This window comes from Thamnophis sirtalis, unplaced genomic scaffold (genome assembly GCF_051295495.1).
Source record: "Thamnophis sirtalis isolate CommonGarterSnake01/CBP01778 unplaced genomic scaffold, rThaSir2_p1.2 scaffold_1, whole genome shotgun sequence".
NCBI lineage: Eukaryota > Metazoa > Chordata > Lepidosauria > Squamata > Natricidae > Thamnophis > Thamnophis sirtalis.
The window spans coordinates 79246909-79271749 of record NW_028261381.1 but is presented as its reverse complement, the minus strand read 5'-3'; the positions used below and the strand labels follow the sequence as shown (position 1 = coordinate 79271749).

At 40.0% G+C, this 24841-nt stretch overlaps 1 protein-coding gene and 2 long non-coding RNA genes across 3 annotated transcripts in view; 2 read left to right on the top strand and 1 right to left on the bottom strand.

Annotated features, from left to right (window-relative positions):
- The first annotated feature begins 32 nt into the window (after positions 1-32).
- Positions 33-9831, top strand: LOC106541457 (uncharacterized). The gene is made up of 3 exons (XR_001312967.2): positions 33-1597; positions 4964-5091; positions 9357-9831. It is a non-coding gene; the product is annotated as an uncharacterized LOC106541457 (long non-coding RNA).
- A 3430-nt stretch (positions 9832-13261) lies between these two features.
- LOC148049583 (uncharacterized) lies at positions 13262-19800 on the bottom strand. The gene is made up of 2 exons (XR_015697343.1): positions 19735-19800; positions 13262-13592 (listed from the first exon to the last, which is right to left on the bottom strand). It is a non-coding gene; the product is annotated as an uncharacterized LOC148049583 (long non-coding RNA).
- Positions 19801-19829: 29 nt separating this feature from the next.
- TMEM86A (transmembrane protein 86A) overlaps positions 19830-24841 on the top strand; it is a 36847-nt gene continuing 31835 nt past the window's right edge. The window contains exon 1 of the mRNA XM_014056921.2: positions 19830-20023. Within this exon, the coding sequence (XP_013912396.1) occupies positions 20003-20023 (21 nt within the window). The 5' untranslated portion in view covers positions 19830-20002. The remainder of the gene's footprint in view (positions 20024-24841) is intronic.

The window sequence follows — 24841 nt, the reverse complement described above, 5'->3', positions numbered from 1 at the left end:
TAAATGTCCCTGCACGTCATGTGATCTGGTTTTTTTTCCGGAAAGGCGGTGGGGAGCGGAAGGTTCTTCCACGTGTAATGTGTGGGTGAGGGCTCATCGAGAGGTTCGAGTCGTTCTGTTCCTCTCTTAGGGAATGATGCGGAGGACTGGGCTGGTGCTTTATACGGGCGGGTGCTTTTGCTGCGGGCTTCTTCGGAATCGGAAGCTAAGCAGCGTCGGGCCGGGTTGGGGGTTAGGGCTCAATGTAGGCTAGCTAGACTGGGTACATTGGTGGATTAACCATTAAGCAGACTAAGCAGGTGCTTAGGGCACCAGGCCCAAAGGGGGCACCACAAAGTTGAGAAAGAAAAAAAAACCCAATGAAGATTTGTTAAAAAAAAGTTTGTATAGTATGTACAAAAGGGGAGGGGCACCAAGATTTGTCAGTGCTTAGGGCACCTGTGAGCCTTAATTTGCCACTGACTGGACATTGTGATCCACTTGCGAAGGAGGGACTAAGGAGCTATTCGCCTTCTGTTGCAATTGCATGTAGTTGCATGAGTGTGTGGGGTAGTCGCTGGAGGTCAAAACTGGAAGCTTTCACTTTTGTATGGCTTTTTGTGTTGAAGTTGCCATGAATTAATTCACTTTTCATCATGCATGTATGTTGAAGTAGGAATTTCTGTTATTATATTTTTATTCTAGCTTTGCTAAAATCACTGAAGGCATTGAAAGTACCTAATACAGGTAGTCCTCGACCTAGGACCACAATTGAGCCCAAAATTTCTGTGGTTAAATGAAACATTTGTTAAGTGAATTTCCCCCCATCTTTTACCACCTTTCTTACCACAGTTGTTAACTGAATCACTACAATTGATAAGTTAGCGACCTGGTTGTTAAGTGAATCTGGCTTCCCTGTTGATTTTGCTTGTCAAAAGGTTGCAAGAGGGGATCACATGACCTTGGGACACGACGATGGTCATAAGTATGAACCAGTTGCTAAGCACCTGAATTTTGATCACATGATCATGGGGATTGTACAAAGATGCTAATTATGAAAAATGATCATGTCACTTTTTTCAATGCTTTGTAACTTTGAACGATCACTAAATGAACTGTTGTAAGTTGAGGACTATTTGTAATTGTATGAGTGTACCTGGATACACTTAAGGTCAAAACTTAATTTTGTCTGGCTTTTTATGTTTAAGTCACCATGAATTCTTTTTATCATGCATGTATGTTAAAAAATAAATTTCTTCTATTATATTTTTATCCATCTTTGCTATAAATAACTGAAGGTGTAGAAAATGCCTAATATTCCTCTTATTTTCCCCTCAATCCTGTGAGTGGCTTTGGCTTAGAGAGAGAGAGTGGGCCAGAGTCCCCAGCCATCTTTCATCTTTCAATCTCCTGGTTTCTGGGTCAACATCTTCACCACCACACCAAACTGGAACTCTTCAAACATTTTGATAAGAATGATTGATTTTATTTTTATTTGTAACATGCTCCAAATTGTGGAATTAGTACATTTTCACATTTCCCTTTCCATGTGAAGGTTTCTCTAATGTATCAGCACCTAAATAAGAAGTAACAGATTTTCTGGTCTGCCTGTTACATTGTAAGTATGTTACTTACACTTTATGTTATAGTCTGACCTTTGGAGTTTCTATTCTGGATACAGTTTATGAAGGAGAGATTGAAAACCTTTGTTTCTTTGTTTTGGTATTGTGGTGGGAATTGCTACCTAGTTCATTGCAACAAATTTTGTACAATCTTCATTATGTTATTTTAATAAAACATAGTCTTAGTATGTTTTTCAGCCTTAGATATGAAGAGAAAATATGGTTCATCGAAAATAAAGCCAGAAATGCCTTATATCCTCTTCATAAGTGCTTGGTGATGAGGACAGGGATGTGGGAACTGGATTTAATAATAAACTTAGTTATAGTTTAATGTTGTTGTAAGTGATGATTATGTAACTGCCTCAACTAGCGTTAGTACCTAATTAGCCTTGTCTGGATAGAGCCAGGTCTGATTATTTTCAAGATTTTCAATGAATACTAAGTCTATAAGATAGACTGAGAGTGAAGCATTCCAGAGGACAGCAGTGGCAAACTATTTTTGCATTGCTGCCAACTACATGGATGTGTCTAGAGGAGGTGGGGGAAACCAGTTCATCTTATTTGTTTGATTTATTAGAAGTTTAAAGTTTTACAACATTCACTCTTCATGCTTATTTTTCTGCAGTGAGGTAGGTTGTCCTAAAAGTCACTGGATCAAAGTTATCCATTTAGTGGCTAAACGTGGACTGCAATCTGAGTTTCTGTGATGCAAGGCCAATATGTTAATACAATGATTTCCTAACTAGAAAATTTCATCTTTACATTGTAATCATTGGTATTATAAGGTTCAGGTATCATAGAGTAAAATATCTCAGAAGTGTTTAAGAGTCAGTTGTAGCAATAAGAAAGAGGGCCAGTTTACTCTAGTGGTAAGGCATCGTGCTAGAAACTAGAAGATTGTTAGTTCGTGTCTTGCCTTAGTCATGAAAGTTAGCTTGGTGACCTTGGGTGAATCATTCTCAGCCACGATATTGGGTTCTTGATAACAAGCCTGTTCAACAATTCCTTTTATAACCAATAGATTAATTCTTGTTTGATACAAAAAAAATCAAGCTCCACCTTAGAATGTTTTTAATTTTAATGAGAAAGGAAGAGTTATAAAAATAATTGGATTGAAGTTGCCAATACTGTTGCTAGTAACTTCTCAGCAGCTTACCATTAGTATTTGAGGAAGTAGGTGTTCCATTTCACTTACTTTGGTGTAACATTTGTTGAAAAGATTTTTAGCATTATGTATGAATGGTATAGAATGAAAAAAATGAGAATCTGCTGAATGAAATCTAGATCTTTCACAGATTTAAAATATTGCTATAGAAAAATCCCACGTACAATGGCATCCAGTGTGGTGCCCCACTCCCTCCACCACAGGGCAAGAGTTCTACAGGTGTTTATTCAACACGCCCCCTCCAAACAGGTCCTCAGAAAGCACCCTTATTGCACGGGTCCAGATTCCAAGCTCAGTACAGCAAGAGTCACTGGGTAACCAAGTCCAATAGCCACACAAGAAGTCCAGGAAAGCAGCCCAGGAATACAATAGTCCAGGATCACGGCACGGGCACAGAACTTGGCACGTTGATCCGACAACACTAAAGGGCAAGGGCAGGGTAGCCCTTCATGAGAGGCAAGGTTGCCTCCTTGTGAGTAGTCTGGCTGACCGGCATTGTGCCTGTCTCCTCTTTGCTTTACATGTGTCATTGGATCCAGAGGAGGTATGGACTACACCACCTCATTGTTAAGGGAGGCACCTGCTCCTGGTCCTAGGTTGGAGCCTCCTTCAGCTTCAGCTTCCCTCAACCTTAGACTCTGGCTTCTCCAATTATGGTTTATGGTTTATTATTTATAGGCCGCCCTTTTCCCTGAGGGGACTCAGGGCGGCTTACAATATATAGGGAGGGGAGTACAAGACAGTAAGACATAAAACAATACATAAGTAAAAATAGTACACAACATTCATCATTCGGGTGGGGACGGATTACGATCTTTATCCCCAGGCCTGACGGGATAGCCAGGTCTTGAGGGCTGTGCGGAAGGTCTGGACGGTGGTGAGGGTACGAATCTCCACGGGGAGATCGTTCCAAAGGATCGGAGCTACTACTGAAAAGGCTCTCCTCCGTGTAGTTGCCAGTCGACACTGACTGGCGGATGGAACTCGGAGGAGGCCTAATCTGTGCGATCTAATAGGTCGCAAGGAGGTAATTGGCAAGAGGCGGTCTCTCAAGTACGCAGATCCACTACCATGAAGGACTTTATGGGTGGTAAGTAGCACCTTGAAGTGCACCCGGAGATCAACAGGTAGCCAGCGCAGCTCGCGGAGGATAGGTGTTATGTGGGCGAACCGAGGTGCACCCACGATCACTCGCGCGGCCGCATTCTGGACTAGCTGAAGTCGCCGGGTGCTCTTCAAGGGCAGCCCCATGTAGAGCACATTGCAGTATTCCAGCCTAGAGGTCACAAGGGCCCAAGTGACTGTTGTGAGAGCCTCCCGGTTCAGGTAGGGTCGCAACTGGCGCACCAGGCGAACCTGGGCAAATGCCCCCCTGGTCACAGCCGTCAGATGGTGGTCAAATGTCAGCTGTGGGTCCAGGAGGACTCCCAAGTTGCGAACCCTGTCTGAGGGGTATAAAGTTTGGCCCCCCAGCCTGAGTGATGGAACACTAGCCAAATTATTGGGAGGGAAACACAACAGCCACTCGGTCTTCTCCGGGTTGAGTACAAGCTTGTTAGCCCTCATCCAGTCCCTAACGGCTTCAAGACCCCGGTTCATCACGTCCACCGCTTCATTGAGTTGGCACGGGGCGGACAGATACAACTGGGTATCGTCCGTGTATTGGTGGTATCTTATCCCGTGCCTCCGAATGATCTCGCCCAGCGGTTTCATGTAGATGTTAAATAGTAGGGGGGATAAGACCGAACCCTGCAGCACCCCATATGTTAGGGGCCTAGGGGTCGATCTCTGCCCCCACACTAACACCGACAATTGACCCAGCTGAGGCCACTCCAGAAGGCCAGCATTCTCTGAGCCCCAATTCTGACCAATACTTAACTCCACACTTTCCTCTACAGACTCAAACTCACCCGCATCTGGAGAGGAGTCCAGGGGAGGATCCATGACACTCTGTGCTTGTGAAACAAATGCCAAGGAGATCTCCAAAGTCCCTATGATTCTATATCTTATTAGTTTAAAAAGCAAACTAGCCAAATGTTCAATTAAGTACATGGATGCTCTTTTTACTTCAAAGCTTCCATGACGTGCTGCTATCTTTATTATAGATACAAATCAATAGGTTTTGAATGTGGGTTTTTAGTGGCAAGTAATTTTTCTCAATCATTTATCTTCATCTAAAATATGTTTTTGGTTATAGAGGTACAATATCAACTATCAGCTATTTTAATTTTATGAAAACCAAAAGATGACTGTAATAATTGGTGAATCAGCAGATGGCACTCTTTCCTCTTAGTCCTGATCTGAGGCACTATATGTCAGCAAACGGTATGTGTTTTGTGTCTTTATCACATCCTGGTCGTTCTTTTTAGAAAAATAAATACTATGAAATCCTAGATCATTGATGCCTTGCCAAATGTATATCTAAATAACACTAAGCTGAAGATTTGCTGCATCGAAATACAGATACTCCCTGATTTACAGTCATTCATTTAACAATCCTGAAGTTACAAAAGCTTTGAGAAAAGTGAGTAATGACTGTTACAGCAGTCCCAGAGTCAGCTGATCAAAACTAAGGTGCTTGACAGGTCTATATGTACTGAAATAGTTCCTTTAGTTCAGGATGATTTATACAGGTAGTCCTCAATTTACGACCACAATTGAGCCCAAAATTTCATTTGTTAAGTAAGTTTTGCCCCATTTTATGACTTTTCTTTCCACAGTTGTTAAGTGAAGCACTGAAGTTGGTAAAGTTAGTAACCCAATTGTAAAGTGAAACTGGTTTCCCCATTGACTTTGCTTGTCAGAAGGTCGCAAAAGGTGATCACATGACCCCTGGACATGGCAAGTGTCATAAATATGAGTCTTGCCAAGCATCTGAATTTTGATTATGTGACCATGGGGATACTGCAATGGTCATAAGTGCAAAACGGTCATAAGTCACTTTTTTCAGGGATGTAATTTTGAACACTCACTAAATAAACTGTCGTTAAGTCGAGGACTACCTGTTATCCCATTAGAATAAGAATGAATCAATTTTCTTGTACCACTTAAAACAGCAGTCCTTGAAAAAAGACATAATAGGCTTGGAAAAATGACTAAGCAGTACAGTCAAAGATTGGGGACTTGAACATCTTTCTTGTGTGGAAGAAATTAGATTGTGATTCTTTTGCTTGAAGACAATTTAGGGGAGACATGATTGAGGTGAAATCATGCCCCGAATTAAGAAAGTGACAAAGAAATCCCCCCCCTGTTTCCAAGCACTAGGTCTGCCAATGAAGCTGGCAGGAAGAAGATTCAAAACAGGAAAAATAATTTACCACATAGCAAAAAATAAACCTTCGGAATACATTATTGCAATATAGTGATGGCTCCGAACATAGATTACTTTGAAAGGGGATTGGGGCTCATTTGTGAAAGTAAGGTCTTATCATGTCTACTATTAGCCTTGAACACTCAGTATTTCCATTGGCTAAGAGTAGCTTGTCTATAAGTACTGTTGCAAAGGAACAGGGAAAGGAGGGAAGTACTGTTTATCTCCTGCCTGATTGGCCTTTAAACGGGGTCTGGGCATGATCCAATAAATATATTGCTATATTCTTGTAGAAATGTAGAAAACCTAGAAGTCTAGAAAATCTTTTTTTTGTTCATTCTTGAAATGTGACTTTTGATAGTGTCCTCCAAAATATTTTTATACATTTATTTGAATCTCATCTTTATTATTTTTATGAATAACTCAAGGTGATGAACAAAATAGGCTCCTCCTATCCCCCCCCCATAACAACAATCCTGTGAGGAGGTTTGGGCTGTTTCCCTTACTGGCCAGTTATCAAACAATGTCAGGGGAGAAGATTTAATTTTTTTAAATAATCCTGTAAATCTAAAATAAAAGGCATGTTTTTATATAGTGTGTTCACTGCCCAAAGTTTCATCAGATAGATAGGCAACCTTGCAAATTTAAACAGACAAACAAATAAATAAATTGATGGGTCCATGTAAATCATCAGGTTCTGAGTTCAGATCAAAGGCAGCTTCATTTTACTTGTGTATTGCTTACATGTATCTGCTCTATTTCCAAGCAATAAAAACTTTCAGGCCTGACGGCACTTGTTTAGTATTTGATTTCCTTGATTGGAGATTTAAAGTGTTTGGGTTTCTATTTATTCATATATTCTGGGTAAACATAAAATTAGGGCTCATAATATCAGGAGTCTAACAAATCTCTGCTTTTGAACATTTCTTGGAAAAAAACCTCTTAGAGAGCTAAGTCTTCTCTCCTTTCGTGCACAGTTTTTATTTGGGGAAAAAAGATCCTAAGGTCACTATGACCGGAATTCTGGATTCTGGATATTTATCACATATAGGGAATGTTAAAGAATTGAGGATTGCCCTCCCTTCCTAAAAAGTGTTATTTTATGGGTTTTTGTACAGTTGCTATTTTGTTATCAGTAAATGGGAGCAATAGCCTCGTTTTCAGCAATTTGACATGTCAAAAAAAAAAAAAATACCTTGAGCAAAGAGGATCACCGCAGAGCAGGCTTTAGTGTGTAGAGGTTACTGAAAAATTATGTTTAGGCTGTGTGTGTTTGTGATTTATGTGTTAGAGACTTCGGTTTTTAAATCCATGAAACTATGGGATTCTCCCATTGCTGAATGAACTTTCAATGTCGATTGAAAGATATCTTAACTGGCCTATTTGTTAGGAAAGAAATGTATGAGCAAATCATCCTTGTGAAAATGCATGAAGGTGAGAAAAGTAGCTGCAGGCAAAATCCATAGTTTTAGAAGCTGGGAATGCTATTGTTTTTTTGCCACAGTAGATAATTATGTTACTGCTTCAGCCAATAACGTACTGGAAAGTTACAGCTGAGCTGTTTTAAAGCATTCCAAAGGGGAGTCATTATGAGTCCTGTAGAGAAATTCTGGAACAGCTTTTGTTCTTCTATGTGTTAGTCCTGTGCTCCTAAATTGACTACAGTAGCTGGGCATTAGATGTATCAATTACGAAGTTTCTTGTCTCTTTTAGTGATGCAAATGATGACTGTCATAGGCCTGGAAGGTAGAAGACTGCATGTTCACTGCTGGGAGTCTCACATATGATGCAGTGTACTAAAACAGGAGAAGTGCAGGATATGCTACAACTCAGTTTTTACTCATGACTTTTTGGAGATGCTGAGCCAAACTATACACAAACATCATCCCTGCAAGTCAGAAACATGATATTCTCAAGCACATGTGTGCTTTAATTCCTCTACTACTTTGTTTCATACAATAATAGGGGGTTTAGGCATACTATAAGAAATTGTATTAGGTTATATGCTTTTTAAATATCATTTTATATATATATATATATATATATATATATATATATATATATATATATATATATATATATATATATATATATATATATATATATATATATATATATATATATTAATGGTAAGAAATAACCCAAGCTAATATAGAGTAAGGAAGAAGAAAAAAGAAACCAGAGGCGGCTAAAAGTGCAAGAAAGAAAGAAAAGGAAGAGGAAAATATAAAAGAAAGAGAAAAATGCAAAGAAGTGGCTTTCAATGGTTTTTATAGCATTCTGTGCATCTTGGCATACAGTCATGCTGCCCACATGAGCATGGAAATGTCTTCAGACAACTCTGGCTCCCTTGGCTAAGAAACAGATGAGTACCACACCCTAGAGCAGTGTTTCTCAACCATGACGACTTCAAGTCCTGTGGACTTCAACTCCCAGAATTCCCCAACCAGCTGTGCTGGCTGGGGGATTCTGAGAGTTGAAGTCCATAGGACTTAAAGTCGCCAAGGTTGAGAAACACTGCCCTAGAACAAGATACAACTGGACAGGGAAAACATGAAAGTTCTATCTTCTCAAATTCCAGAGCAGGTAAGGGAACATCTGCTTCAGTGATGAACAAGTTTTGAGGTGTGAATGTTTTCCTATCATGCTATCTCAGCAAATGCTCTGAGACACCTGAACTGCAACTATTGTTTGGTTCAGAGAAAAGAGAATGAAGAGAATTAATGGAGATGCTGTGGATCTTATTTCCTACCTACCTACTACAAGCAAGGTATCTAGCTTATTTTAAAAAAGATCCACTAATTAATGCTCTGCACCTAGAAACCCTAATGCATATCAGATACATTTATTACTCAGTCAAATTAATAAATAAAGCAGCTATGGGAGTTGGCTCTGTAGTAATAAATCTACCAGGATACTAATACTTTACAAGCTTTAGAAATTTGAAAAGAACAAAATAATTTGTCAATGCAATGAACCTATATTCCAAACCAGGAAGTTTGTTGCACCATCGGAGGAAATAGGTTATCACATCACATGATTCTGTTCACAGTTGGTGCCCTTATCAGGTAGGTGAGTTGATTACTTTTGATGGGTCTGTAGTGCACAATAGATCACACTTTATTTTTTGAGATGCTGCAGCCTAGGGAATGGCAGGAATTCTTATCCCATGGTATTTTTCTGCTTCTGGCTGCTGATCTTAAGGGGAACATCACTAAAACTTGTCAGTTCAGTATTTGTATATGTTGAGTTATGAAATATTTTTATTTTGTATCTGTAGATGTTCTCTGAGTGGCTGAAAGGACAAAGATGAAAGCTGAAGAATGCAGACTATAACATTCAAGTGGCACTATTTGGAATGTATAAATCAACACTTATCTTTCACGAATGCATAGCTAATACCAATAGACAAGGCCATTTATTGCTTTTTTCCTTGAGAAAGGAACTGAAAACTTCAAGGTCCTAGTCTGTTATAAGAGTCCTTCACTGTAGCAGCTCTGAAGTGGCATACAACATATTGTAAGAAAAATACCAAAGATAACGGTTGATAGGGGAAGGACTTTTGTGTTCTATTCTTGTTCAGTCACGTAGTGTTCTCAAGTAGTACAAGGATGACAATGGGGGAAAAAACTATTTTACCGATCTTGCTGGGTGAAAAGTTAGTGGTGCAGAAGTTCCTTGGTAGAATATAACTATATAATTTTTCCCTTCTGAAACAGAACATATCACATAATTTCCCTGCTAGTAGGAAAATCAAGATGCCTTTGTCCAAGCATTTAAGAGAACTGCATCTGGGATAGTCATGAAAACCTCAATACAGATTGCAAGATGAAAGAGTTATGCTCATTTTGCAACATGTCCATTCCTGGTTATAGAAATGTTCTGTTCATAGCCACGGTTTTGTAGTGCAGTTGTCTAACTAGCATCTTCTGCTTTTCTCCCCCCAAACAGGAAAATAGTAAATTTAGAATCAGGAGATAGCAATGCTTTAAAAATATGACACCCACTTCCCCAGCATTATTATATGTACCTGTATAGGGAGAAGTGGCTCTTCCCTCCAGTGATAACATACAAGTAGTCCTTGGTTAACAACCACTTGACAGTTACGACACCGAATGATACTGTTGTCTACTCCCCAAAGTTCCAGCCATCCCAGTACCCTATGATGATTTGAGTATGATCTGGGTGCTTGGCAACCAGCTCCCATATAAAGTATGGGAGCTGGTTGCAGCATCCCAGTGTCGGATTACAATGATTTGTAACCTTCCCTGCTTGCTTCCCACAAGCAAAGTCAATGGGGAAACTGGCAGAGAAAAATTTAAATTTCTTGGGTAAGTACCCCCAGCCCATGTAACCTCCCTGAGCCTTGCTGCACTTGTTCTGCTGAAATGTTTTCAGTAGGTGCCCAGGCAATCAATAAAGGAATTGGTGGTACAAATATTACTTTTCTCATGGTAGTTGTAGCACCCTATACAAATATATTGGGGACAGTTGTGGACTTTGTAAAAAGAAAGTTTGTCCTGACCTTGGTCTTCTATGTAACTTGGTAGAACCGCACTGTCCATCTTCTAAGAACGTACATTTCTTTTGTCTTTTTTATGTGTAACTCTCTGCCAATAAGTTAAAGCAAGAACTAAAACACTGGGAGCAGAGAAGCATTGTATCCAATTTTTCTCCGTGCCTCTTATCATAGCATGGCACAGTCACCTCAAACTGGGCGCAGTAAGAATCTTTGAAACCTCCATTCAGCTAAATGAGACAGTCCATTCATTGCTTACAATGAAGCATTTGTCTCTTGCAGTTGAACTATCAATGAAAGTTTATGGGAGAGATTTAGTAAAAACATTAGCTAAAGGAAGGACAATGTGAAATGGAAATCTGAATCAGGGATACATCCAAAATATCCATAGATATACAGATTTATAGACATCAGAGAGCAAAACTCACAAAGGAGTTTTGTGTAAGATGAGAATTTATGCAACAAGTTCTTTTGAAAAGCTTTCTGTAGGCTTAGCCTGAATCTGCTTTAAGTTGGCAAAAGGAAAAAGCATTATTCTCTTCTATTGTAAAACAGGGATAATTACATGGAAGTAATTAATATCAATTAAAATTATTCCACAAATACATGAATTTAAATGAGAATATGTGCATTAAGAATTTCTCCTACCAGCTACTATGTATATTATGCATAATTTTAACAATGTTGATTTTTACACTCTAAAACTTTTTTCTGCTTACCTTTTGACAACTTTTATTTTTTTAAATCAATGTATACCTGTATTATTGTTGGTATAATTTAATAATGTTTACTACATCATGGTTCCCATCCTGATAATATTCCAAAAGTCTTTCAAAATCTGGCTCATCTACTATAGTCCTGGGGAGGTTTAAGGTGGTTATACTTCTTTTCTTGCTCTACTCTATATGCTTTCCTCCCTTCTAGACATGCATAATGTGTTTTTTGACTTCATTATTTTTTCCTTTTTTAAAGTTTGCCCAGAGTTGTCTGGAATTGGACAGCCTCTAAGTCATATAAGTTAAGTACATACATAAAGCCATTTGTAGATTTGGCTAAATCAATGAGTCCCAAAGGTGCTTTTTCAGGAGGCAACTGGACTTTCTTGGGTTTTGTTTTTGTTTTTTTGGTTTTTTAAAAGACATTTTGCTTTTCATGCAAGAAGTTTCTTCAGCTCTGACTGGGTGGTGTGGAATGGGGGATTCCATGCCCCACCATCCAGTCAGAGTGGAAGGAGCTTCTTAGATGAGAAGTGAAATGTCTTCAGGCGCCTCGTGAAAAAACACCTTTGGGACAACCATGACCTGGATAACAGAATCTCCATAGACTAAATTAGTGAGGTTGTTATTATGGAGAGTTTACAGTCCGGATCAGATAGTGAAAGAAACAGATAAGAAAAGAATGTAGAGAGATTTTTAGAAGTTCAATTTGTGCTGAAAGTCTGGTAGAAAAGATGGGAATTAAAGGTAAGCCAGAAATCTCAAAAGAACTTAGTTTTTCATAAAATATGATCTAGCAAATTATTTGAATTTCTTAGCCTTGGAGAAAGCTGTAGAGCACTGTAAAGCGGCATATAAGTCTAAGTGCTATTGCTATTTATTATTCTTTCTCCTTGGCTGCTTCTGTTTTTGGAATCATGTCAAGGTAGATTGCTTGGCTGACTGAAAGCAACACAGGATATTATGCTGATGGATCAGAGACTGCATGTAATCCATAGGAAGATATGTGGAGAAAATCCCCTTTTGGATGATTAACCTTAATGTTGAAGACTTGGAACCATTCAAAGATGTTGTGATGTTGATGAATAAGGACAGAGTTCAATGATAGGAAGGCTTGGAGGCAAAATAAGTGGATTGGCATTGGATAGTATCATTTGAGATGGTTGAGAGTGTTCAGTATGAGTACAGCAAGCAGATGAAAGTATGAGATCCACAGAAAGAAAAATAAAATGGATGCCATTAGAACAAGGGTAGTGAGAATTCGTGACCCGTCAAAAGCGCGGACGGCAAAAGCGCGATCGACAAAATCGCGCCTTTGACGTCATCACAGCGCGACGAAAAAGATCGAAAAATTCAAATAAAAATTAATAAAAATTAAATTAAAGCAAGCCGATTCACATAAAGGTAAGGGTTAGGGTTAGGGTTAGGGTTAGGGTTAGGGTTAGGGTTAGGTTAAGGGTTAGGGTTAGCTTTAGAGCGTTAGCGTTAGCGTTAGGGTTAGGATAAGGGTTAGCGTTAGGTTTTTCGTTACTTTAACGGTTAGGTTTTGGGTTAGGTTTTGGGTTAGGTTAAGAGTTAGGTTTAGGGTTAGGTTTAGGGTTAGGTTTGGGGGGCTTAGGGTAAGGTTTTCGCTTTATTTTTACAATTTTTCGATCTTTTTCGTCGTGCTGTGATGACGTCACAGCGCGCTTTTGTCGAGCGAGATTTTGTCCTACGCGCTTTTGTGGTGGAACCGTGAGAATTATAGGATTTGAATAGCTCACCCAAGAAAGTTGTGGAGAGAGGGGAAGATGTTGGGAACACAGAGGAGACCCTTGACAAACAATAGAGAAAATGAACATTTATGAATGAGTTAACTGTTTTGGAAATACTAAGTCATGGCAGAATTCCAAAACGGGAGAGGATGATCAATTATAAATAAGGGATCACTCAAGAATAGAAATACTTGAATTTGGTGCAAAAAGCTATTTATTTATCATATAGGTGACCCAACTCAGCACAGACTAGGTGGCATAATGCCTAAAAACAAACAAATAACATCATGGAGCAGAACATAGGTGGAACAAATATAACCAATGCAAACTACACACTGATAGTCACAGAATGAATTTATCCTAAAGCTTGGAAAATACACTACATTTGTTTTAAAATGTCCAGAGTTCAGGTGGTCCAATTTCTGGAGGGGAAATGTTATTCCAAAGGGCAGGTGCCATGACAAAATTCTTTGCCAGGGCAATTTCAGTGGACTATTAGAAAGCTGAAACCAGATTGTCAGATGCCCCTGAACATAAGAGCAAAGAAATAAGCTTATTCACTTGCACATGGCATTGACACTACTACCCAGTCCACCAAAGCGATTTTGAGGGTTATCTACCCATCATCGTCATTTCTGCTGAATTTGAAAAACTGAGAAAAGAATGAGCCAATCAGCATTTCCACTCAAGTTGACAAATGGGAGTGTACAAAAAAAGATCATTAAATCATTCCCTTGTTCACACTGCTGCTAATCCTGGAGAAAAAGTCCCTTCACCTCCACCCAAAACAAACAGGAAATAATAATGTTAATGCTTGGTTCCTATCCACATTTTCAGTTTATGGTTGTGTGTGCTTGATTGTTTGCAAATAAGGATCTCAGCATCTGCACAGTAATAGGATGAAACTGCCAGGCTACCCACCCAAATCTCTTTAAAAATTCACCAAGAGCTGTACAGTTGACGTGATATTGTGTCATTTATTTTATAATCGTGTGCCTCTGGCTACAGCAGAGGCTAAATGTGGAAAAGTTCTTCACAAAATATATTTTTAGGATGTAGGAACTGGTCAGATTGTCAGGTGGCTATGATTTACCTTAACCAGATTTCTCTACCCACACTCAATCCATATATATATGTACACTATCCCAAAATGGAACTTAGAAACACAGAATTTGGTTGAATGCCCAACAAAGCTTATGTGGGATTGCCAAGGTCCAAAGTGGTTTTTGAATTTGTATAGAATCTTCCAGTGGAAATGCCTTTTGTTAAAATATAAGATTAGATCAAGGGAAGGATTTCTTTGTGTGGAGATGATCTTCATAGAATGAAATGAATTGTATGCAACTATAACACATACTCAATTCACAAGAGCTCACATTGTTTAACACCTCTCTTGATGTTTCAGATATAGGTAAGTAGGACAAAAATTAAGTTCTGATCCAGGTAAAGGTATTTTACTATTTTAATCATGCATCCTATATTTTACTAAAGTTCATGGGTACCAGTGAAGAGGCAATGAATGCTCCTATCACTACACTAGCAAATATGTTAATAGCTTTACAGACACTTCCTTTGCAAGTCACTGTGGATAAAATAATGGGTAATTATTTTGCCACTCCGAGATAATTGCTTACTGCATCTTCAGTAACATCAGAATTTTCTTCTGAATTGTGTTTTTAATCTAGGTTATGATTCTTTAATATCTCAACTCTGTTTTTGAGACAGACAGATATTGACTGTCTTCTTTACTGATTTCACCTGAAATATGATTTTGGGTTCTTTGGTGTTGAGCTTATTCTTAGCTAAGCTTATGCAGGATGTAGAACTGTTAGCCTTTACCAAACAGGTGTCTTCCATGAATATTGAACTACAGTTTTTTTTATAATTCCTAATCGGCAGAAGAGTGGAAAATTAGCTGTTCCCCATTCTACAATTCAGAATTTCTCTCCATGTGTTGACACAATGGAAGTAGCTAAATTGGCCAAGTCTACAGTATTAACGTGCAGTGTATTTGGAGCCAAGTTCTAGAATGGTGCCACAGTTCTTGGTTACTATGGAGATTAATCTGTGAAAAGACATGAATACAAAATAAAATGTTAAATTGGGACCCCAAGCATGAATTTCCTTACTCTTTTATCTCTCTTTCTGTAAAGTACCCATGGAGATAGAGGAATGTCTCCTGGGTATAACTGAGAAAAGTCTACCAAGACTCCATTTTTGCTAAAATTTCTTTGCTCCTACTACAGCCAAACAATCAGCAATGAAGACAAATTTATCATAAAAGGCATTAAGGAATTAGTAAGGAGATTAAAATACAACACAATACAATACAAATATAATATAACTTACCCCCCTCTCCCTCCCTCCCCCTCTCTGTGTGTGTATTTTTCCATTCAATAGTGTCCACTTCTCAGAGACTGCTGGACAGATACCCTGCAGTTTTCTTGGCAAGGTTTTTCAAGTTTTTTGGCATTGCCTTTTTCCAAGGGCTGAGAGAAAGTGACTAGCCCAAGGTCACCCAGCTAGTTTTGTACTTAAGGCAGGACTAGAATTCAGAGTTTCCCAGTTTCTAGCCTGATGCCTGAATCACTACACCGAACTGGGGCTCAAGGATTATATTGTTGCTGCTAAATCTAATTAATCTACCATGTTTTCCCCCAAATAAGACCCTGTCTTATTTTGTTTTGACCCCCGAAATAAGAGCTTGGCCTTATTTTCAGGGAGGTATCATTTTTGAGGTGCAGGAGGCAGCAAGCGTGGTCACCTCATAGCTGCTGACATGTTGCAATATTTGGGGGGCTTATTTTTTTGGGGGGGGCTTATTTTAACACATGCACTCAAATGCCCGATTGGGCTTATTATCTGGGAAGGTCTTATTTTCAGGGAAACAGGATAGTTAATTATGATGTTCTTTGTTCTTGCATCAGTTACTGTCAGCCAAACAACCCACGTAATCTGAGTATATTTATAGGAGGTTCCTAGGGCGTTCCTGGGCTAAAATGATTGTATTCCCAAAACATGCTTAATGTTGCTACTAACTTAATCCATTTTATGGATTTGTGCAATAAACTAATCCAATCAGTTGTGCAAGACATTAAACTTTCAAAAGGTACCAAGTTTAACCTTATATATAAATTACAGATATAATTGCTAGGATTTTACTGAATGTTCATACAACTGAATTGTGTGACTTGAACAAAGTCACCGAGTTAAAAGGAAGACCAAGCAAACTGCAATATCAGTAGCTCACTCTGCGGAATTGCTGATGGTGTTACAAATGAAGGCCAACAGACAAACCCAAAGGTTTGGAGTGAACTAGATTCAGTTTTAAAAGTAATCATAATTGAATTATAACTGGAAGCTTTTTCATGTACACCTGAGTGGATGTAAAAACACCAGTTCATATACAGACAAGTTTGAGGTAATCAAAAGGTCCATTTGTTTTTGATTCTATGAGCCACGGTGGCACAGTGGCTCCAGTGCAGTACTGCAGGCTACTTTTGCTGCCTGCCGACTGCCTGCAATTTGGCAGTTCAAATCTCACCAGGTTCGGGACCGTGGCAGCCTGGGTCATTGCCAGTTCTGTGACCCAGGCCGAATCACCACTACCGGTTCGGCCAAATCGGGCTGAACTGGGAGCAACCCACCTCTGATCTGGAGATAGGACATGCATTCAAAATGATAGAGTAACCTTAAAACTTCCCTCTAAACCCAATAATGACAAGAAAATCTCAAGTGTGCCCATGTGTATGATGTGGCATCATTACCTTGACCATATCAGCTTTTGCCTGACACAAGGTAAACTTCACCCTCCATCTTTTAAAAGATTCCCACTCCGATTAAGTCAGCCACTGAGCAAGATGGGAGTTGTTGTCAAACACACCTCTTCCTGTTTCCATCCACAATAAAAATAACGTGACCCGTCAAAAGCGTGAATGTCATAAGCGCGCCGACAACACCGCGGCGCTAAAACTGCGATTTCAAAAGCGCGCTGACAACAGCGCGCCGACAGAAGCGCGATTTCATTTAAGGTAAGATTTACAGTTAGGTTTATGGTTAGGTTTAGGGTTAGGTTTAGGGTTAGGGTTAGGTTGAGGGTTAGGTTGAGGGTTAGGTTGAGGGTTAGGTTGAGGGTTACGTTACAGCGCGCTTCTGTCGGCGCGCTTTTGTCGGCGCGCTTTAGGGCTAATTAGTCGCTCATTCGTCGCACAGTTTTGTCACCGCGCTTTAGACACTGCGGTTTAGTCAGGCGCGCTTTTGTTGTGCGCGCATTTGTGGTGGAACCAAAAATAAAGGACAAAGTATAGTTTTCTATTGCTAAATTGTTGATGCTGCCAGCTTTAATAGAAGGGAGGGCTATTTTGCCCAAGGGGATCAGGTCTCTTTGTCTATGCCTATGAATTAGGAGTAAAGCCACTACTGAAGCTTGCAATTATTTGAATAAATGGAGATGTAAACATACAGGGCCAACCTTTTTTTTTTTTAATGCTGCTGAGCTTATAATAGGATTTCCTTTGCTAGTGACTGGTTGTCTTTGCATAAGAGGCCCCATTTTAGCAGCATCTCTCTGGGATGTCTCAATCATACATAATTAATAGGGAGGTTAACACACCCATTAAATATTTAGATAATACGGCTGATAGAAATAGTGACTAGCTCCAAATGAACTCAGAGTTGTTTGGGGCCAGGGTTGACTCCCTTAGGGTTAAGTGTCTGGGGTAGCTAGATTATGGAGTTCATACCTTCCCGATTACACAGTTCAGACTTTTGCGCAAACAGAATCAATAATGCAGATGAGCTCCCATATATCACAGCATTCACAGTTTGGTCCTATAAATCAGTGGGATGCAAACTGGCGATGCTTGTGGGCAATCCGAAGGGACAAATGTAGCCTTAGAAATTTTCAAATTTGTCCTCAAACCCCCTATCCATGTCCAACTCTTCCTTTCCCAACTTCAGATGCTACAGGGCTGTGCAAATGCTCCACCTGTCAGTCTCAAATTTAGTTGTGGCTTTCCATCTATTATCTTCAATAGCACTTCCTTCTTCTGTGTCCCATTTCCCATCCCATTAGCTGTGCCTATTTCCTTCCTTTCTGTTCCAGCCACACCCTTCATCGGGCCTGACCTTCATATGACCCCCTCCCCTCTTTTTTCTTTCTTCCTTGACTTGATTTGGCTTGTATCTCCCCCCCCCCATTTCTATGTGAGCGTTCTGGCTTGTATCAGTTATCTTGAAAATGTTTCTTGGGGTGGGGGGGAATGTGTATTTCAGAGGCACTTTCCTCTATTGGATAGCAGAAATTACTTCATTTTTTAATGGGTTGGTTGGATTGCAAATTGGATCCTGTTTGTAGTAGATCTGTGACATTTTTAGTGGCAAACTAGCTAACTAATAAAGAATGGATGGAGACTAATAAATAAATAATAGTAAAGTAATGGAAGATTTGGCTATGCCGGTAGCAACTTTCTGGATTTTCTCATTATCTGCTGAGGAGTGCTAGAAATCACTGGTTGAAGGGTGAATTAGAGTTGCCTTGTCTCCTTTATGACACTTTAAATGTAAATTCCTGGTTTCCGTGTGTGTGGTGGAAGAAAAAAATGAATGCTAATTCCATGCTTTTCCTAAGAAAACTATAAATGTATATCCATGTAGGTAATGCAAGGGCATCGGTGCTTTCAATGTTTACTATTTAGTTATCTGTTTAAATTTCAGTTAGGTAAAGGTTCCCCTCCTACATATATGCTAGTTGTTCCCAATTCTAGGGGGCAGTGCTCATCTCCGTTTCAAAGCTGAAGAGCCAGCGCTGTCTGAAGACGTCTCCGTGGTCATGTGGCCGACATGACTAAATGCTGAAGGCGCACGGAGCGCTGTTACCTTCCCACCAAAGGTGGTCCCTATTTTTCTACTTGCATTTTTATATGCTTTCACTGCTAGGTTAGCAGAAGCTGGGACAAGTAACCGGAGCTCACTCCGTTATGTGGCGCTAGGGATTCGAACCTCCGAACTGCTGATCTTTCTGATCAACATGCTCAGCATCTTAGCCACTGAGCCACCATGTCCCTCTACATTTCAATTAATATTAGTACAATTTTTTGCTATGGTCCTGCTCATATTGATGAACTAGCCCAGGTGCATCACTCAATAGTGTGTCTCTCAGCCTGCCTAAACCTACACAGCCTTGCTGTACATGTCTATTTACAGGTATACCTTGCCTTGCCGTCTTGCAGAGCGGGATTATTTCTTAAGAGATAAAGAGGCATTGGACTGAAACCTTGGTAGCTACTGTTGTGTCTGCAGTCTCCACTGAGTACAGTATCGTACAACTTCCAGTATGCATTCGAATGTAAAAAAACTGCAGCCTGCCTAGTTTTTTTTTTTTGTTCTTCTGTTGCCTCCGATAAAGGCAGCCTTACTTTTTATGTTTTGTTCTAGTGAGCCACAGCGACAGCTCTCCTTGTTCTTAAATCGGCAAAAGCGATCAAGGAAAGGACGATGAAAGACAATTAGAACCGGAAATAATAATAATAATAATAACAGAAACTGGCGATCGATGCAATTATATAGGTTTGTTGAGAACAAGTCAACATCTTTTGAGGGGGAAGCAGTTCTTACAATCGGACACCTCCCTGCTCCCCTTACCATAGGCATCGGGACGGGTCTACTCACCAGCGAGTGCAGCCCATCATAGGAGGAGAGCGGGGAGGAGACGTATTCGCTGCAGGACCGCCCCCCCTCCCCGCTCTCTTCCCTCTCTGCACATTCGCTCCGAGCATTATGACGTCACGGCGTTCTTTAAAAAGCACCGAGAAAACAATCGGCATTGAGAAAAATAGATGCCCTCCGATCTTACTAAAAGCGGTGGCTGTGACCCGCATTTAGAGCGAGCTATATAAGCAAAGGCGAAGAACTACCTATAGAAGCCGCCTCGGCAAACATGGTGTCCCCGGTGACCGTGGTGAGTTCAGTCAGTTGTTTCTGTTTTCTTTTTGGCAAGAGTAAAAAAAAAAAAGCCAGGACAAGATATTCAGGTAGTATCATCAGGCGGAAAGGAGATTCGGTATCTGCAAGGCGACTTTGTGACCCCCCCCCCCGCAGGAGTCTTTTTGATCGATAACAATAGATATAGAGTCGCTATGCGGCAGTAACGCTGCCTCCAGCACTCCGGGGTTTCTCCTCCTAGTGCGTACTCTCGCTCTTGTTTTCAGCCCTTTTCTTCCTTTCCTCCCCCCCCCCCGGCTTTGTTAGAAAGAAAAGGTGGCATGCCAAGTGTTGCTTTTCTTAGCGCCCCCCCCTCCCCACCAAAAGCATCTGAAAGCTCGATTGGATGAAAACATTAAACACGTGACAAGAAAGCGTGACTTTGTTGATTTCATTTCTTGGATCCCCTCTGTTGGGGGTAGGCAACAGGGAAGATGTTTAAGGGGAAGGAGGAAGAAAGAGGGTCCAGAGTTAAATCTCCCTTTAATGTCTGGCTTCGGAAAAGAATTAATTTGCTTGCCATTTGCTTGGATCTGCCCCGAGGCTGGCCTTGTAGTAGAACGTGAGCCGTCTACATGTAGATTCTCGGTCACGAGTTGATGTTGCCTTTGCCGAAGGAAGATCGGGGAATTCCTGTGAGAGAAAATCGGCATCAGCATAAGTTCTATTTCTTACTTTCCTTTGTCCCTTTCTCCTCCCAAAAACCAACCGTTAGATTGGCAATAATGAAACAAAAGCAAAAAAACGGAAGAGCGACAGAAGTCAGCAATTGCTCTTATGTGGGCAGAATAATGAAAATTAACTAGATTTAAATTTAGGATAAGCCAGTTTGGCCTACTGATTAAGGTCCTAGCCCAGGAACTGTGAGTTCTAGGCATGAAAGCCAGCTAGGTGACTTTGGACCAGTCACTCTCTCTCTGTCCAACCCACCTCACAGGGTTGTTGTGGGGAAAATAGGAGGAGGAAGGAGTGTTAGGTATGTTCACCATCTTGAGTTACTTTTAAAGTAGTAAAGGGAAGATAAAAATGTAATAAATGAATGTGACCCCTGTAATAGATGTACATTTTCAGTACATTTAAATGTACTGAAGGAAAATACTGGCCAGCTGATATAAGTAGTATGTATCTTACAAAGACAAGAGGTTTCAGACTTATGACAGCTTTACAATTTGGGAAGGAGACTTGAATTTGGTTCTCTGATCAGCCGTGAAGCATTCTTATTTTGCAGAACTATTAGAAGGATAATGTAGGCTTTCCTTAGAAATCGTTTCCAGATATCCTACAGGAGCAGAATAATAAATGCATGCCATTTTCTGTCAATTTGAATATGCCATGCAGAGTTTGTTCATTTTTATCACTGAATGGCGTGGAGAATTCTGAATAACATTGCAACTATACAGGTCATGAACTAACAGTAAATAATAGGATAATTTGTGATTGATGCCTTTTAAAAAGTTCCTTTGAATCATGCTTTGATTTGGATTAACTTATATATTGTTTTTCTGCTTTAGGGATTGTTCATATTGGCTAACAGAACTGGGGAAAAAGACTCAGAATCCAAAAAGTTAAAAACATAAATCAATACTTTAATTAATACTGGTGCCATTTAAAATTAAAAGCTTGATGAAAGAAAGGTGTTCTTATCTAAATTAATTTATCTATCACAGAATCCTGAGCTATGGGATCTAAAAGCCAAAAAACCCTTCATTCCATAGTATGGAAGCAACAAATGAGAAGCCCTCATGCCAGAAAAACAGACCTGTGGTAGCAGAAGTATCTTCCAAAAGAGACATTTCTGCAGATCCATCAGCTGGGCAGGGCTGGTAACAGGAGAGAAATTCTTGGTCTCTAAGTGATTTAGGACATTAAAGTTTAATATCAGCAAATAAAATACGCCTGGTTTAAAATTGGCAGCCAGAGCAGATTTTTCAGTATTGTAAAGGCATCATTGGTCTGTATGCCTGTTAGCAACCAGGCTGCGTCCTATTGCATCAATTGTAGTTTCTGGCTGCTTTTCAAGTGAAATCCCAGGTACCACATATTGTAAATTATGCAACAGTAGAGATACTGCCTGGGAATTCAGTGACGAATTAGCTTTCCAGAACTGAAAACCTGCTGTTTCAATCAGAGTATAACTTCATCTAAAACAAGCTGAAGCTCTATTCCTACGTTCATTTTTCTAATTATAGGTTAATTGCAGTTGAGACTAGAAAATAGAAAAATGTCCTTTCAACACATTTAGAAGTGTAAAGGTTGACCTTTGGGGTGACAAGTAGGCTATTGGCATGAGAGGTGATGAACGTGCTTGGAGCTATCCTGCAAATTAAACATTATTTTGCCTTCCAGAAAGAAAGAAACTTCTAGCTGTTTGTTTTTTAGTACTGATAAGAACTGCAAAAGAACAAAAGCTAGTTTTCTCTCATGGAGAATTTCTCCCTGACGACAGCATTATTGCAATCTGAATGTACAACATTACTGTACATTTTGCTTTTATTATTTGTCGGGAAAGGCTTCCATTGTGTAGAATAGGAATCATACTATTATATATTGATTTATCTGATTGATTATTGTCTACACTGATTGGCAGCAGATTTTTCCTGGGATTCCAACCAAAATCTTTTTCAAACCTACCTGGAGAGACTCAGAATGAAACCTAGAAATGTTGACATCAAAGCAAATCTCTGTAGATTTACACCCCTCTACTTCAGGGGTGTCAAACTCAAGGCCTGGGATCTGTATCTGGCTAGCGGGGTGCTTAGATCTGGCCCACAGGGCCATCCTGGAAACAGCGAAGGACCTGTCCGTGGTGCCTCTACCAGAAAAATGGAGCATGCAGCCCTCCCCAGCTCCTTTTCCACTGGCAGAGGGTTGAAGGAGTCCATCACAGCCAAACAGAGCTTACAAGGGCCGCCCACAGCCCTAACTAGCTCCATTTTTGCTAGCAGAGTATTGCAGGAGGCTGTCGCAGGTGAAAACGGAGTTCAGGAGTCCGTTTTTGCTGACAGAGCGCTCGGGCCACCACAGCCACCCCTGACATGAGTGGCATCAAGCTGGCCACACCCACCCTGGCTACACCCCCCCCCAAGGACAAACACAACCCTGATGTGGCCCTCAATGAAATTGAGTTTGACACCCCTGCTCTACTTCATCTGGGAAATATTTATGATCATCAGGTAATAGTGAAACCTGCATGGAACATCTTTCCCCATTTATATTGGGAACTGGGGAAATAAATGTATGCAGCAAGGATGTTGTGCCCTGTTTTATTTTCACAGTGCTGATTGGTCTCTTTTTCTTCAGTCAATGTAATACAATGTCTGTATTATTTACACAAAGAGCATTATTTTACTACTGTTCCCAGATCTATCTATGTATTTGTTCCTGAACTGCAAATATTGTATCTGGTTACAGATTCCCCCCCCCCCCCCAAATAATTGAAAATATCAGAATTTTGCCAGTTTTTGCCTATCGGATTAGGAAATGGGTTCATCATTTGATTTTGAGCCACTTATATAGTAAGATTATCCCTGTCTTTTCCAGTGGGTAAACTAAACTAGACTAAATTAAATCTTTATGTCTTGGTTAAAAGCCCCAAGGCAATTGTTAAACAGTGTGTTGCCTTCAAGTTAGTTTTTGACACCTCGTGAGTGCCTGGACTAGTCCCTGCTGTCTTCTTGGCAAGGTTTTTTGGAACTGATTTGCCATTGCCCGCTTTTTAGAGAGAGGGAGAGACTGACTTAAAGTTATGAAGCTGGCTTTTTGACAGAGGTGGGACTAGAACCCACTGTCGCACAGTTTCTAGTCTGGTACCTTAGCCACTTTTCCAAACTGGTTCTCCTAATAAAATGAAATAACTAAAGAAGGAAAAGTAAATGTATGCTTAATCCAGATTAGACAGATGTGTTCTATTTACTCAAGAGGTAGACTGAGGATTTAATGGAAAAGAGAGAGCTATAAATCTATGTGAAACAGAATCAATTGTTTGCTTTCAGTTATCAGCTAGTCAGCATCCTATCTCTTAGTCTACAAAGGTCTCTGCCACATCAAATAATCAAATACTTTTCTTGGCTTCCTTCGGTTATGTAACGCTGCTTAATGCAGCTTGCAACCCACCTCTAAGCTCTGTTCTCTAGGTAACAAAGGCACAACAAAATTATTCAGATACTCAGACACTTATTCTGAGTAGCTACCTGCCAAGTTTTCTTATTATCAATGGAAATCTAAGAAAGATTTCCATTCAAAAGGCAAAAGAAAGGAATATCTGAGGTTTTGCTTAACACTATGCTTTTATTTATATAATTGGGGACATTTCCTCAATTCCTTAATGTATGGCATTGCTACTACAGTAAATCTTCCATACAGTATATTTACTGTACAGTTTTTTTTAATTAAAAAGGGCAATGTGAAGAAACTACATAAGAAACACTGACCTGCTTTGAAGGAGAGCCATGCATCCTCTTCTCCTTGTTCAAATGAACATACTGCCACTGTTTTTGCAAGGTGGGAAAACATTTAGAGTCTCCCCATCACCATCCTACCTTTTGCAACAAGTACATTAACCACTAGTTTGTTCTAGTGGTTAATATGCAGGCATAGGAGTCTAGTCTAGTCCTGCCTTAGGCAGAGGAATCAACTGGGTGACAAGTGATCTCTCACTTTTAGGAAGAATGTAGTAACAAACCATGTTTCAAAAATGTTGCCCAAAAAATGTCATGAAAGTCCATGTCCTGCCCATGTAATCACGAGACGTCAGGATTGACATGACACACAGGCACATAATTATGATGACATTATT